Below are 14,818 nucleotides of genomic sequence, written 5' to 3' on the forward strand. Positions count from 1 at the left end.
TTGTGTTGTTGACTCGACGACGCATATGAATGTATCCCGGTCGTACATGAGGAGATCCGATGCCAGCTCCAGCTCCCGGTGCTGGTACTGGGTCTTGGTCTGGAATGAGCTCGCATATGTGTTGGCGCATACATAAACAATGCCAGTAACAACAACAAAAAAAGTCGCCGAAGCAGCCCAACCCACAAAACACACACATAACAATGACAAAGAACGCATTTCGGAGGAGACCTCGTCCCACAACCGGCTCGGCCCCCCCGGACTCCACCTCCACATTGACAAGCATTTCCCATTTGGCATTTTGGTGCCCTTCGAGGTTCGCCAATGGTGCTCCGTTCCTGGCTGGTTTATTATGCAAAAGTTATGCAAAGATAAGCAAAACTATGAGCAGCGACAGCAGCTTGCCACCGAAAATACTAGTATGGAACCCTGTCCGATATCCTGGCTGCGCATAAAGCATTTCACATCATTGCCAAAAAGACAAGCGCTGATGGAGTAGGATCTCGTTGGGTTACCAACTGCTGTTCGCAGTTAGCAGTTGCCAACTGTTCTGTTCAGCTCCTTTTTTCTCTCTCTATTTGTTTTTAAGTATATTTTTGAGAGGAAAACGAACAGCTGTTTGGTTCGGTTAGGGTTTGGTTTGAGTTTTGGTTCTCAATTTTTTTTCGACTGGTTACCGTCCGTCGTTCAAGTTAATTGTGCGGCCAAATGCAAAAATCAACTTTTTTACAAGTTCTTTTGGCTGTCGCGTCGCCTCAGCCTCGCAAACTGCCAACTGACGCGGGCAGCGGGCAGCGCGCAAATGGCAAACTCGTCGGCACCTCGTGAACGAAATGGACACTTAAACTCTAATCGAAAAACTTTTGCCCATATACAAGTCACTTTAAAATGCGCTTAATTTGATCAGCGTGCGGCGATTGTCGAACCGAAAACCCAGGGCTGAACACTGAGCATTGAGCACTGAGAACTGCGAGCTGAGCGCTTAGAACTGGAGCGCACTCAATACAGATTAACATAATGAGCTTCGGGATGGGCAACAAACATAACAAAGCAGTTGGTTATGGGCTAAGGACCTGCCATCCAGATCCAGTTATAAAGTTGTTACCGTCATTGACTACAATTTGTGTTCCTTTCAATTGTGTGTGTGTTTGTCTATATTTGTTTTGTTTTGTTTTTTTTTTTTATTTCTTTTATTTTTTATATCCTCAGTTTATTCTCAAAAAATGCTCTTCAAATGTCTATATGGATACCCTAACAGTATGATTATGGAAAAAGTTAGCAGCTGACTAGATACAATAGGGGTTAACGGTAAAGGTAATCAGCTTTTGGTTGGGGCATAGAAACTAAGTGGATTTTATAGAACTGCAAATTTGATGGGTTGACACAGAAAAGTTTGAGTACATTTTATTTATGAGGGTGCAACTGCGAGCTTATAATTACGTTGAAAAGTATTTCAACGTATTTAAAAACAGAATATAATGAATTTAATTATATTATTTTTAAATATTTTATTTTATTAAAAAAAAAAAATAATAATAATAATTTGAAAAATTTTTAAATTGATAAAATATGATATATGTATATTGATATATATTGCATTAATTTATTATTGTATTCGAAAGTTTTGAGTTTGACTTTGAAGTGTTGGTATAAAATGGTATAAATAATTAGTTTGATATTGTCAAATGATAGTTCTTGATAATTGATGTTTTATAATAAAGATAAAGAGAGCAAAGATATGCTGGTTTGGATTTTATTAGTTATTTCTTGTATTTATTTCAATTTGGTTGTAAATCTAACTGCTGATAACTGAATATCAGAAAAATATAAATGAGTTCTGGTAATTAATAGTATAAAATAATATAAATTCCCTAATGTAATAAAAATAAACATTTAAATATTAATTTATTTACATATTATAGGCAATAATTTACATATATATATTTAGATTTTCCACATCAAGCTCTTCTCCTTATTTATAGTGTATATTTGCAGCCAAGCTGCCTTTAGATTATTTCAGTTCTCTCTATATATAATTTGCTGTTTGCAGTAGCTGCTGTTTGTGACAACAGATCGAGTGTGCAGTTTTTGGAGAGTGTGTGAAAGTCAAGTGGGCACTTAAGCTCACACATACATACACACACACACACACACACACTTATACTGAGAGACATTTTGACAGCGTTTTGCGGTAACAGTCCGCCACTTGACGCGCTCAGCACCTTTGCCACAACTCCGAGCATCGACACTCACATATGGCGACGATTCCTATAGAACAGCTGAGTGAGCGAGTGGGTTTATGGGTGTGCGGGGAGAACAAACGCAGCTTGCGCAATTGAAAAATTAAGCAGCCACTTTGTCAAAATGTTGTTTCAATAAGGACATTGTGGGGCCATAACGAGCGAATATCGGGCTCGTGGTTGAAATCGGCCCCTAGTCAAAAGCCCATTGGCAGCTTTAATTGCCAACATCTGTGGCTGACATGCAAATGCGAAAGGTTCTCTCCACTAGAGCCCCGGATCCTGAGAGTCCCGGTTTGATGGAGCATACTCGCTTGGCACTTATTACATTGGCATCTGCGTATGGTTTTGTCATTTATTGATGCAAATTTTCGCCACGCCTTTGCCTTTTTTTATGCGTCCTCAACCATCGCAGTTGGCTTTCAATTCTCCGTTTTTTTGTTGTTGCTGGTGGCTTTCCAAGGGGTACGCATGGCACTTAATTGACGTCTATGTCGAACACAAGTGCGCCGTGGCGCTGATTAGGGTTGCCAATTGCCTTATTGCTGTATGACGTTGGGTCCTCGACTCAATCTGAATCTCAAGCTGCAGCAGCAGGCGCTGAGGCGCCGAGCAGCTATGGCTAGGGGTCTGTGTCATTGTCACCGTTGTCAAAAGTTTGGAAGCGAAACCTTTTTCAATCGCTGTCGCTGGTGTATTTGAAGCACATTCTGTGGCATTCAGCAAAATGTTGTCATCTTTTCTGCTTCGTTCTTTTTTTTCCTTTAAGCGGATTTTTTTGTTGATTGGACACACAGATTGAATTGACATTCATAGCTACTTGGCGGTGTCAGCGCTGCTGTTGATGGCAGCAAATGCCATAACAAACTCAGAGCTAAGCAATCAAAAGCATCTCCAATCCTTAAGCCCCATAATCAAAACTAAGACAATAATGCGTAAATTAGCATTTCTTAGAACAAATAATTATTGTAAACATTTGCATTGCGCAATGAGAGCTTAAACTGTTTATCATGCAACAGCTTCATTAGCATAGCTGCTGCATTAAGTGGAATGGTGGAAGAAATTATTGGAATGCTTTAGCGATTTACCTTAGAGAGTGCGACTAGGAGATATCCTAAAAATAGAACTCTTTTATTTGGCCAACTTATATGACTTCCTTTCATTGATTTTCTTTGCTTACACTCAATTCAGCTTATGAATCACCTTTCAATGTCTACCTCTAGCAAGTTTTTGGTTATTCGCATTAAAGCAATAAGATACGTAGCATGCGCAGACTCTCATCAGTTTTCTATTAAAATGAATGAGCTTAAATTAATTAAAGTGAATATCATATATCGCGAGAAATACAAACATACATACATTTATATATTTATGGTATTACTCTTTCACAGTTGTGCTTGTTATCGTCGATAGCTCGTGCATTTCTAGTTATTAGAAGTTTTACTCTCTTTTAAACAGAAAATTTCAAAGCTCGCTGAAAATTGATATTTTTACGAACGTTTCGTTTACTCACCCCATAAATTTAGAATATTACCAGTAAACTGCTTCAAATTATCTTACGGCGTTTTGCTTAAAATTTATATTTGAGCAAATGCAAATGGACATATGATATAAGATATAAATTATTATTATAGATCGTAATATTATTATTATTTGTTTTAAATATAAATTTAATTAATTCTATTATTATTCTAATGACTGAAATATTTTTAATGTTCTTTTTATATATTGTATGCAATTAAATATATTTTTAATGTTCTTTTTATATATTGTATGCAATTAAATATATTTTTAATGTTCTTTTTATATATTGTATGCAATTAAATATATTTTTAATGTATATATATATATATTTTATGTATTTAATACATAGATATTTTTTAGTTTTATAATTTTAATAAATTTTATTTTAATTTTATTTATTTTCATATAATTTTAATAAACAAATTGAGATTTTTTTTAATAAAAATAAAAAAAAGGACTAATATATTAATACATATTTCAAATGTAAAATGGAATATACGGATATACCCTTTCATCTGCTTCAATTGATACTAAATATGTATGAGTTCTAAGAACTTGAGCCTGTTGAATATGCTTAAAGGACTTTAAGCCACCAGCTTTAAAATACCTGCTCAAGTATATATAACTATATATATATACGTATATATCTGATTTTATATGTGTGTATATATGTGTGCTTCTAAGTCAATTGTGAATTAGAATAATATACTTGAATGCAACACGCAATCAAATGTCATTATGTTGCCTTGGTCACCGTCCGTGCGCATTGCATGCAGAGTTTATTCGATTTCCAGTTGCGAACTTAATGTGTTAATATTATCGCATAGTTGATTAGTCGGCAGACCGTTAGGTGCTGCGGTGCCAGGAGCCAGGTGTGTCCCTGCTCGGTGGTGAATGCAATATCAAATAGCATTAGAGCAAACGTGAAAGAGTGAGGAAGAGAGAAAAAGAATCGAGCGAGCACTCGGTTTGTTTTGTGTGGGCGTCTTTAAAGCGCTTATTGATGTGAATTTTCTACTAATTAGAAGCAAGTTAATTAATTAGAAATTAATTGCAAACTAGTTGTAGATGGGCATTCTGTATTTACAATATAAATCGGGGTTTCGCTGGAAAATACATATATATGTATTTAAATTTAAATATATTCAATTAAGAAGCAGAGGTTATTTATATGCGAATTATAAGCAGTTCACTGCGCAATATTCTATGACTATTATGGCAGGCATACTGTTGGCAGTGATTGGTTTAAAATAATCCAAAACAGAGTGCTCTAGTGGAGAGTGCTCGACTAAGAGTTATTACTTCAATCAGCTTAAGTTTCTAAGCAACATATGTATAAACACATAAGCTTACTACGGAGCTTATAAAGTGGCTGCATTAGGGCTGTGCTTATGCACTCTACTCAGCGATATTTATTGTTGAATAACTTTTGCTCTAGATGGATTTCTGCAAATTTTAATTCAAGCTGAATTTTTAGATCATGTTAAAGTATTTGATTTATATAGCTAAAACAATTATCATTTGATTTGGAAATTATTTAGTTGCTTTAATCTAATCTATATGGGATGAGACTGCTATCAAGGTATCTCAGAGCACCGCTCAAAAGCTGCAAAAGAAAAAAAAAAAAAAACAAATTATGGATTTTTTTTTTTTAATTTCATGAGCAAATGGAAGAAAATAATAAGCCACGATATTCATGAATATACACTTAAAAAAGTCTTAATTTCTCGTGAGACAAGGCCATATTGATTCAGTACATCATCCTGCTCAAGAATATATTAACTTTAGGTGAGACCCCCTGCCTCCATCTTTCTGTGACATACGCTTCCACGAAACCATTCCACCCTGCATAGTTATTTTCAATGGGTGCAACGTATAATCAGTTGGAGTCAGACGTCAAATAAAATATATATATTTTTCACATCAACAGCATGAATAAAGTTCTCTCTCTCTCTCTCTCTATCTCACTCTTCTCTCTCCCCTCTTATATATTTATCTCTCATATGGTTAGTATTAAAGAGCTGCTAGGCAAAGTTTCACTTGGTAGCTAAGCTCTTCAAACTACGTATGTAGCCCTGGCTCTGTCATCGTTTTCATAGTCTTCACCAAGTTTGCTTCTTGTGAAATTAATTTGCGTTCCTGAGCTGGCAATCATATTAAATAGTACTAAATATGTGCATAAGTAATAATAATTCATATGTGAATAACGTACATAATGTTGGCATTCTTTTGTTTCTGTTTGCTTTTGTGCAGGATTTCAGTTGAGTTTTCTCTACTTCTGCTTCTTCTTCTTCTTCATTTTTTTTTCTTCTGTTATCTCTGATGAACATGAACTCATGAGCTTTTCTTGTCTGTTGCATCTGTGGGCGTCGCTTGTCATTTGCTAATGTTGCCAGCTACGCTCCCTTAACATTCCAACATCATCATGATTATCATCATCATGATGCTGATGATGAGCAATGTCGTCTTCATCTTGAGTTCGAGGCACAGATACTGTGGGCGTCTGCAGGAGTGGCACTTTTTCATACTGTTGTGTCCATGTGATCTACTTGGCAATGGCACGAGATGCATCTACTTCAGCAACAACAGCAACAACAACAACAACAACAACAGCATCAGCTTTAACTAAGCTAGTTGCCTATCCGATGTGGGCGTTCCTTTGGAATTTTCTTTCTGCCCGAGTCGCACCTCTCTTTGTTCCGATTGCATTCGCAGCTGCAGCGGAGGCAGCCGTTGGCATTGCCATTGCCATTGCCAGGTGCCCAGGCAATTCAGTTTGCTGTCGCTTTATTTTTATTTAATTAACTTCATTGCAATGCCAGGAACTGAAAGGCTGGCAGCCTGGCAGGCAACCTGCCTGAATCTTTGTCACTCTCTGGGCTGGCTCTGCCCACAGGCAAAGGCTACATTCAAGCCCTGCCAGTTGTTGGCTGTCGCCGTCATCGTCGCAGTCGCAGTCGTCGTCGTCGTTTCAGCACCTTGACAATGACTTATTGTCGCTGCTCGACTAAGAGACACAAGCAGAGCCTGCACCGGATGGGACTGTATGGGACGGCCGGGCCAAACGAGTCAGCATCAGCTCATCTTGGTTCATTGGCAATTCTTTTCCAAAGTGGCCTCTCTTGTTGGCCAACAGACGTGGGCTGTTGCCGCTGCTGCTCTCCCTCTACCTACCTCTCTCACTCTATCATCCACAGTCGCATGTAAATCAATTTATTTCGTTCAAACTGAAGTTTGAAAACTGAAGTTGAACTTGTTGTTGATGTTGATGTTGCAGCTGATGTCGATGCCTCTGTCGATGCCGCTGCCGATGCTGAAAGTCAAGCGAAGGTCACTTGAGACAACGGTGCTAAATTTTTGGCAATTTAGAGTCGCAGCCTCAGCTTCCTGTGGGCAATGCGAATGCACATCCTGTCTGGTATTCATGACGCTGCAAGCATTTAAGTGTATCCCAGGGAGCAGTAATTATAATAACCACTCAACCGGGCAAAACACCAAACACAAAACCCAAACGCAAAACCCAATACGAAAACCCTATAACAAACTCACTTTTCAGTCTCTGTCTGGGAGTAGCTTCTATTTCGCAGAGCGCTCAATGGAAACCGCAAAGTCATCTCCGGTTTATTTACTGGCTAGCAAAAATAAAGCAAAAGCGAAGATGAGACCAGCCAGCAGCAAAGCGAAGCGTTCTGATATAAGAAGAACAAGAAGAAAAAAAAAAAAGAAAACGAACAAGCAGTGGAGAGGGTGAAGCTGAAGGAGCAGGAGAGAAAAAAAAAGACCAACTGAAGCCGCATGAATTTCCAATTGTGAGCCTGCCAGGCGAGGCCCAGAATTGAGCTGAAGGTACATAAAACAAAGGCGAAGCCAAAGTGACTCTTGAACGAGCTCGCCGCAGCGATACATTGAATTTAATTTCCTGTCAAAATCGAAGAAGGTATTCCAGTTCTGGTCGTTGTTGTTGTTGTTGTTTCTGTTGGGCACTCGAGCGTGAAGAATAAGCTCAAGTTAATTTTGTGGCTTAAAGTGCTTTGGTTGGCGGGCGTCCATTCTATGGAATTTCAATCTGAGACCAAAGGCAATGCTCGAAATTATGAATGAAATGTGCGCGCAATTAGCGTGCCAGCCTGTGTGATCCAGACTCCTGCCTGTGCCGCTCTGCTAATGCAACTGCCATTCGCAGCAACTGTCGCCACGGCACGTGATCAAAAGTCGGGCAAAAAGAAAACAACAAATGTGAAAGGAACTTGTATTGGCGTTTATGTGACTCTTGGCAGCAGTTGGGCTCCAGTTGGTGTTGCCGGTGGCTTTTGGCTTCTAGTTCATGTCGAGGCCTAATGCGTCGAGCAGCCTGACAGGCGTTTCGAGTCGAGTCCTCTGACCAGGACATGTGACGTCCTTAAATATAATATATATACATATATTTATATATACAATCTATATATATTTGCGACCAACTGACGCACAGCGACCTTATTAAGCCAGCTTGACTCATATGCTCATATTTGTATTTTTTCTGTTCTCATTTTATATATTTTTTTCTCTCTCTCGTTTTTTACGTTTTTTGCATTCTATTTTAAAGGCATCGATTGGGCGCACAGCACGCGGCCTTGTCGAAATCCTTTGGCTGGCTATTTTTATAGTCCATAATTTTGTTGAAAAATCGCTGTAGAAAACTGCCGAAGGCTAACAAATGTGAGGGATATTTTCTTACACTTATTGGACTTTGACAAACTGTACAGAAAAATGCATAAAAATAAATGGAAAACGATTTCATTTTGACGCAACATGTGTAATTAATAGACTTCAGGCGCTGCCATCATCCGATGGCCTGCTATGCCACACCCCGTTCCTGACTCTGGCTGACTAAGGCGTATATGGATCGAGTTAGAATCTATACTCTAATACTCGTAAACGCGTATAGTCTTTGCCGGTCTAACCACGCGGCGTATGATGAATGAGATTTAACCGGTATCGTGCTACCGACTAATAATCGTCATAATCACTTTTGAAAGCCTCGTTCTTTTATGAACTTTTAATTAATATATATAAACAAGTAAGAAGGCTCCAGTCGAGACTGGGAGATACCCTAAGCCCTCCAAGCTGATACTCTACTCATTCTGCACTTCTTTTATGCACAGTTAGTAGCGACTGCGCTTGGGCTGCGCTGCATTGTGGGCAATATTATGAGAATTTATTAGTTGAATAATTTCTCTTGTAGTATGACTATCTTAATGAAACTTCCAAAGCATGATCATATGGCTAAAGTACTTGAAATGCGTTTTTTTTTAATTGGGGGCGAAGGGGGTATGGTATACAAAATCTGTAAATTACAAAATCTTTGTATCCATTAACTTTATGTACAACGCTAATTTGAAGTCACCAGGTCCAAAGTGTTCAAATTAGGCTGAAGAAACAAAGTCGATTTTTCAATTATTCTCAGACGAGTTATCGAAAAAAAATAAGATAAACTTGTACTACCTATGGTATATACGAGTATGCATGCCAAATTTCAGCTCTCTAGCTCTTATATCTTCTGAGATCCTTTGCTCATACGGACGGACGGACAGACCGACAGACGGAAAGGGATATATCGACTCAGCTCGTCATGCTGATCAAGAATATATGTATATACTTTATGGGGTCTGCGATGATTCCTTCTGCCTGTTACATACTTTTCACAAAACCATTATTCCCTGATTTTCCATTTTCAATGGGTTCAGGGTATAAAAATATAAAAAATATTGTAATAATAAATAAATTAAAAAAATACTATACATTAAAAAAAGGATTTTCAATAATAAAAAAAAAAGATTAATCAAATTATATATTTAATAAAAATTCATTTACAAAATATCTACACTCGCAGATCGAGTTTATTTCAATAAAATCCCATTTAAATGGTACCTTGAGTCTACATACTTTGCTTTTAGAGTCATCGAAATTTGAAATTTGTTACGATGTTGTGTTTGAAAACCGTTTACTATGTGACCTAAGTCAGTTCGCCTTTTTTTTTTAATTTTTTTTTTTTTTTTTTTTTAATTTGTTGATTTTCTTCAAAATTTTTGTATCTCTGTGTTTCCCCAAATCAATTATCATGGTCTGTTTAGCCATTTTAATAATTAATATTGGCCTATTATACCTCTTTTTATTGATGAACGGAGGTAAGCCCTAATAAATCCAAGTGCACTGGAATAAATATGTCGAGATTGCTCGATTAGGAGAGAATGTGAGTCCTGTTGAACGGTATGAAAACATGCTCTATGGATTATATCTATATATACCCTATATAAGTCATTGCCATTGTGCTTTGAATGTTATTTTGATTGGAGTATCAGTTGATTGCCAGGCTTAAGGGATCTCCTAATCGAGTAGTCTTAACTGGAGCTGTCTTCGACTTACCGTCGATTATTCTTTAAAGTCGAAGCTAAACGAGGTAAGGTCACCATTGAGGAATATCCATATTTGGGCACAATACGTTACCTCAAAAAGGAGTCTGAATTGGCTGGCAGTGGATACATATGTGCGGCGACTCTTATTCACAATCGTGTGCTTATTACAACTGCCGAATGTATAATAGGGTATGTGTGTGTATCTGGAAGAATCTGTTTTCTGATATTCCGAATGATACTGTGCAGAAAAAAAGCAGAGGATGTACTGGGTGTAGTAGGGGCTACGTACCTGCAAGGTATAACTACAACATCCCTAGTACTGGGAATCGCTGCTTTAAGATATCATGGCTTGTATAAAAGTGGCGTATCGAGCTACAATATTGGACTGGCCTTCACTGATGAAGATACACTACCCATTAAAGGAAAACTTGGATATGTACCGATAGCCATGACGAAAATAAGACCATTCACAAAATGTATTGGAATCGGCTGGGCTGTAGATACTAGTGTAAGCAAACCAATAATTATATTCACTATAATATGGAACGTGTAAATTGATTTAAACTATTTGATTTTTGTATTTTCAACTTTAGGTATTGAGCACACAGCCTATTGCACTACCAAACTATAGTGTCTCCCCAAAAGATTGTTATAAACGGACACGTACAATTGGTATGTTTTGCACTTTCAAAAGATATATCAAACGTTCTTCAGCGGACCATAGCGACTCTGGTATCCCGATAATGTGCAACGGTAGACTTGAGGGAATATTCGTCTTACATAGATCCTCACGATTTCATGTGTTTACATCTGTGTATGCATTTAGAAAATGGATAAACGGAGCCATTTACCTCCACTTCAAAAAAGATCCGCCAGTGATGGAACCGATGCTATCGATGGCATCGATGGATGGCTCGATTTGCTTCCAGTGGCTACTTGTTTTGGCCATTAGCATTTATTTGGTGGGCTGACCCTGAAAACGTTAATGTGTAAATTCCTATATATGATATTAATTTTATTTCTACATTAAAAATTAATGTTCTTGCAGTTGTCTGTGGTGTTCATAGAATGTGAACAACATTTAAATTTAATTATTTAAATATTATATTTGAAATATATTCAAGTAAAATCTAAGGAGAAACAAATCAAAAAATGTCAAAATTAAAACATTTTCAATCAATAATATATTAAATAAAACTCTAATTTATTTGTACAGAAGTACAGTAGATAGAGGTTAATATCGGTAAATTTAATAATACTAAATTTGTACTATAGTTGATTATCTCCACTGTGCAGTCGTCTTCTAATAATTGAAATTTCCGACTAATTTGCATATGCTAAGATGCTTAAGTGAGACATGTCAAAATTTCCCTTCTTATATTGCAATGGATTTCCAATTGGAAGGGTATTTTGCTTGGTTAGGCTTAGCACATGAAGCTCTGCTTTATCGACTTCGCATGTCCGGCAGCTAACATGACAGCTACTTCGCAGCTGCTTTTGGCCGTGGTGAGCGTATGATGCGCCGACCCGCTTAGGGGACCAACAGCAGCTAGTCAAACAGACAGTAGAGTAGATGAGTGTGTGCATGTGTGTGTGTGTGCTTGTGCGTGTGTGTGTATAGGTGCTTTTGGGTCCACTAGTAGAGTGTTTGTTATCTGTCGCTTCTGTTGTTGCTGCCGCTGCTGTTGTTGCTGTAGCTGTTGCTGTTGCTGTTGTTGTTGGGTGGCAAGGACATGTTTGTAGGCTGCAGACTGTTTGGCTGGCAGCTGCGTGCACGCAAATAGAAAAGATACTCAAGGCACTCATTTAAACGAGACGAGGCGCACACACACCACGAGAAACTGTTACGTGATGAGTGCGCGTCATGCGGGCCAGAGGCCAAGAGAGCCTGAGCGAGAGTGAGAGACAGAGAGAGAGAGAGAGAGAGAGGTAGAGCCACAGCAACCGCAGCGTGGAATAGCATGCCATAGCAACTGTAAACGGTTGTGCTAGCCAGCCAGCTAACTATTAGTGGAGCTCGAGCTCTGAGTTGGAGTTGGCCCACAAACAAAACAGCCATCAGTGGGCGTTTAAGCCAAGTCGCCTGATGTCCACAATGTGATTTAAATAGAATCAAATTAGTGTGCCATTTGCATGCGCATTTAGCCAGCCGGCTAGCTAGCAGTAGCGCCCTGCTCATTTAGCTGGGGCTCACTGTACGCATCGGAGATTGTTTGCTGTGCGGCTTAAATCGCTTACCGAATACATAAATCCAAATAAGAACGACGACGCCGGTCGTCGACGTTTCATTTGCCTTTGTCAACCGTTTTTTTTCTCTTCTTCTTTTTTTTTGCCATCTAGTCAGGTGCACAAACACAAACAGACAGACACGAGAGACACAGCTGAGTTTGAATCTGAGCTGCAGACTAAAGCCCAGGGAGCAAGCACCATGTAGCGGCATTGACATTTTGAGCTTAAAAATCCAATTAGTCTTTGATTTGCATACAAACATACAAACAGAGACAGAGACCGTTGCAGTTACTGAGCAAGCAAGAGAGAGCGAGAGATAGAGAGAGAGAGAGAGAGAGAGAGAGAAAGAGAGCGTGTGACATCGTTGACAAACAGACAAAAACTCGCCGCATTTCTTGCTAAATATTTTAAGACCCACATTCGGATTTGGAGTCGAACTCAGATTCGGCCAGGTTGCCAACATCTAAAGCAGCCCAGAAAAGTCAGAAAAGTAGCAAGTGGACGTGGAAAAGGTTGGTGGCGAAGGGGGTGGGGGTTCTGAGCGTGAGGGCGTTACGTGCGGCATCTTCGAGCCCGCACCACAATAGACAATTGGATTTTTGCGGTTTCTAATCCAATTTATTTCGTCTTAAATACGAAAACCTGCTCGTTCGTTCGCTCACTCGCTCGCTCGTTCGCTGAGCGTCCTTTGGCTCAGTTCATTGTTGCTATTGTTGTTTGCTACAAAGTATCCTGTTTTCGGGTGCGGTTCAATGTAATTTAATGGCTGGCAACGGTCAGGCCACACACACACACGCACATACATGCATATATAGAAGCATTATACATTTACAGTAAGTCGCAAAGTTAAGCTCTCAAACACACACGCACACGCACACACACACACACTAGATTGAATCACCTGCTCACTCAAATCGCCGACGACAGCTCTCAGCAAACTAATTTAAATATTTCAGCAATTAAAGAGTCCAGGCAATTAAAATAAACCAAACACCCAAAGCGCCACCGCAACAACTCAAACTACACAACAAAAACCAGTAAAAAGGAACAGGAAATGGTTTTTGCGGTTAGCTGCTTAAGAAGTCGAACTACAGCTACACTATCGAGCAACAATAACAACAACAACAGCAGCAGGAACAGCAAAAGGTATTTGGAATTAAATACATTTCACTAATTGAGTGCTCAGCTACTTACACTATGAATAAGAGACTCAACTTAAATGAGTAGAAAATAGATAGGCGGGAGTGAGTAAATTGAAGATGAATCAAAATATAAGTAAAATTTGAGTTTTTTCTTTATACATTTACAATATACTGTATATTGTTATTTATAAACATTCAACTCATAATAATTAAATGCACTGTAAGTAGTGAAAAGTAGTAATAAAATTATTTGTGATGCATTTCCGATGGGAAATGAAATCGAAAACAAATTTTGTTGCAGCTTAATAATTGAGAAGCTTATAAAAAATACGCGTATATTTTTCTATAGTAGTATTTATGAATTTAATAAAGAATTTGTTAAATATTTTCGAATATTCCATAATTGTAGCTAAATTAAAATAATATATAAATAATTTTCAAGCAGCAAGGTCATAATATTTCTACGCTTCGATTACAGAGCATTAAATATTATTTATTAAAATGTTTCAATACAAGGTAATTCTTAATATATTATATATAAAAAAAATAAATAAAAAAACTAATACAATTTACTTAACTTAAAAAGTTCTATTTTAAAGAAGCTTTAAATAATAAATAGAAATATTTTAACAAGCCTATTAAAATAATTTATCAATTAAATAGAATTTAAGTAAATCTATATTATCATAGATATGATATCATACGTAAACTCCCGCAGACTTATAGCATAATTAAATGATTAATCTTTGATCAAATTGAAACAAGCCATATACAAATATAAGTCCACATAGATCTTTAATTCCTAAGCAAATCGAAATTGAGTAATCAATGTACAAAAGTCAAAGTAAAAATGTTGGCTCTCGATGAGTAGAGTTATATATATTTACAGTTAACATCGTTACACAAGTTACATCGACTGCACAAGAAAGGTATTTTGGCTTATTAGCTCCATTCACAAATGTAATTAGACTGATATAGATCCATAGAAAAATCGACTATTAAACACATCATAAATTGATACCTTTAGCCGGCCCTATCGATAGTCATATTTATCGATAATCGAGTGCCATAGAGTTAGCTCCTTGTTGAGCTAATTATCTTCGGGCCCCATAAACATTGTCGCACATTCGTTGTGGCCCTTTATCGCCAGGGTATAACAATCAACACCGTGTGACTAACAACCTGTATGCCGTTTCCTCTATGCCCGGCACACTCACACACACACACAATGAGCGATGGCCAATAGCATATACATAGCGCGTGCGTGTGTGTGTGTGTGTGTGTTTGCTGT

General features: G+C 37.9%; 2 protein-coding genes across 4 annotated transcripts in view; one reads left to right on the top strand and one right to left on the bottom strand.

Moving 5' to 3' along the window:
* Positions 1-14,818, bottom strand: part of LOC108609663 (uncharacterized) — an 82,975-nt gene that overhangs the window by 53,337 nt on the left and 14,820 nt on the right. The window lies entirely within an intron of this gene.
* On the top strand, positions 9,714-11,256 carry LOC108620415 (azurocidin-like). 3 transcript variants are annotated; one of them, XM_089464920.1, is made up of 4 exons: positions 9,714-9,928; positions 10,186-10,664; positions 10,750-11,145; positions 11,205-11,256. In XM_089464920.1, the coding sequence occupies exons 1-3, from the start codon at positions 9,862-9,864 to the stop codon at positions 11,125-11,127; spliced, it is 924 nt and encodes a 307-aa protein (XP_089321046.1). In that variant the 5' UTR covers positions 9,714-9,861; the 3' UTR covers positions 11,128-11,145; positions 11,205-11,256. The 3 variants fall into 3 exon arrangements, with proteins under 3 accessions (XP_089321046.1, XP_089321045.1, XP_089321047.1); XM_089464921.1 differs by lacking the exon at positions 11,205-11,256 and having other exon boundaries at positions 9,723-9,928; positions 10,186-10,345; positions 10,403-10,664; positions 10,750-11,203; XM_089464919.1 differs by lacking the exon at positions 11,205-11,256 and having other exon boundaries at positions 9,715-9,928; positions 10,750-11,203.

This window comes from Drosophila arizonae, chromosome 3 (genome assembly GCF_054131065.1).
Source record: "Drosophila arizonae isolate 15081-1271.41 chromosome 3, UAZ_ARI_1.0, whole genome shotgun sequence".
NCBI lineage: Eukaryota > Metazoa > Arthropoda > Insecta > Diptera > Drosophilidae > Drosophila > Drosophila arizonae.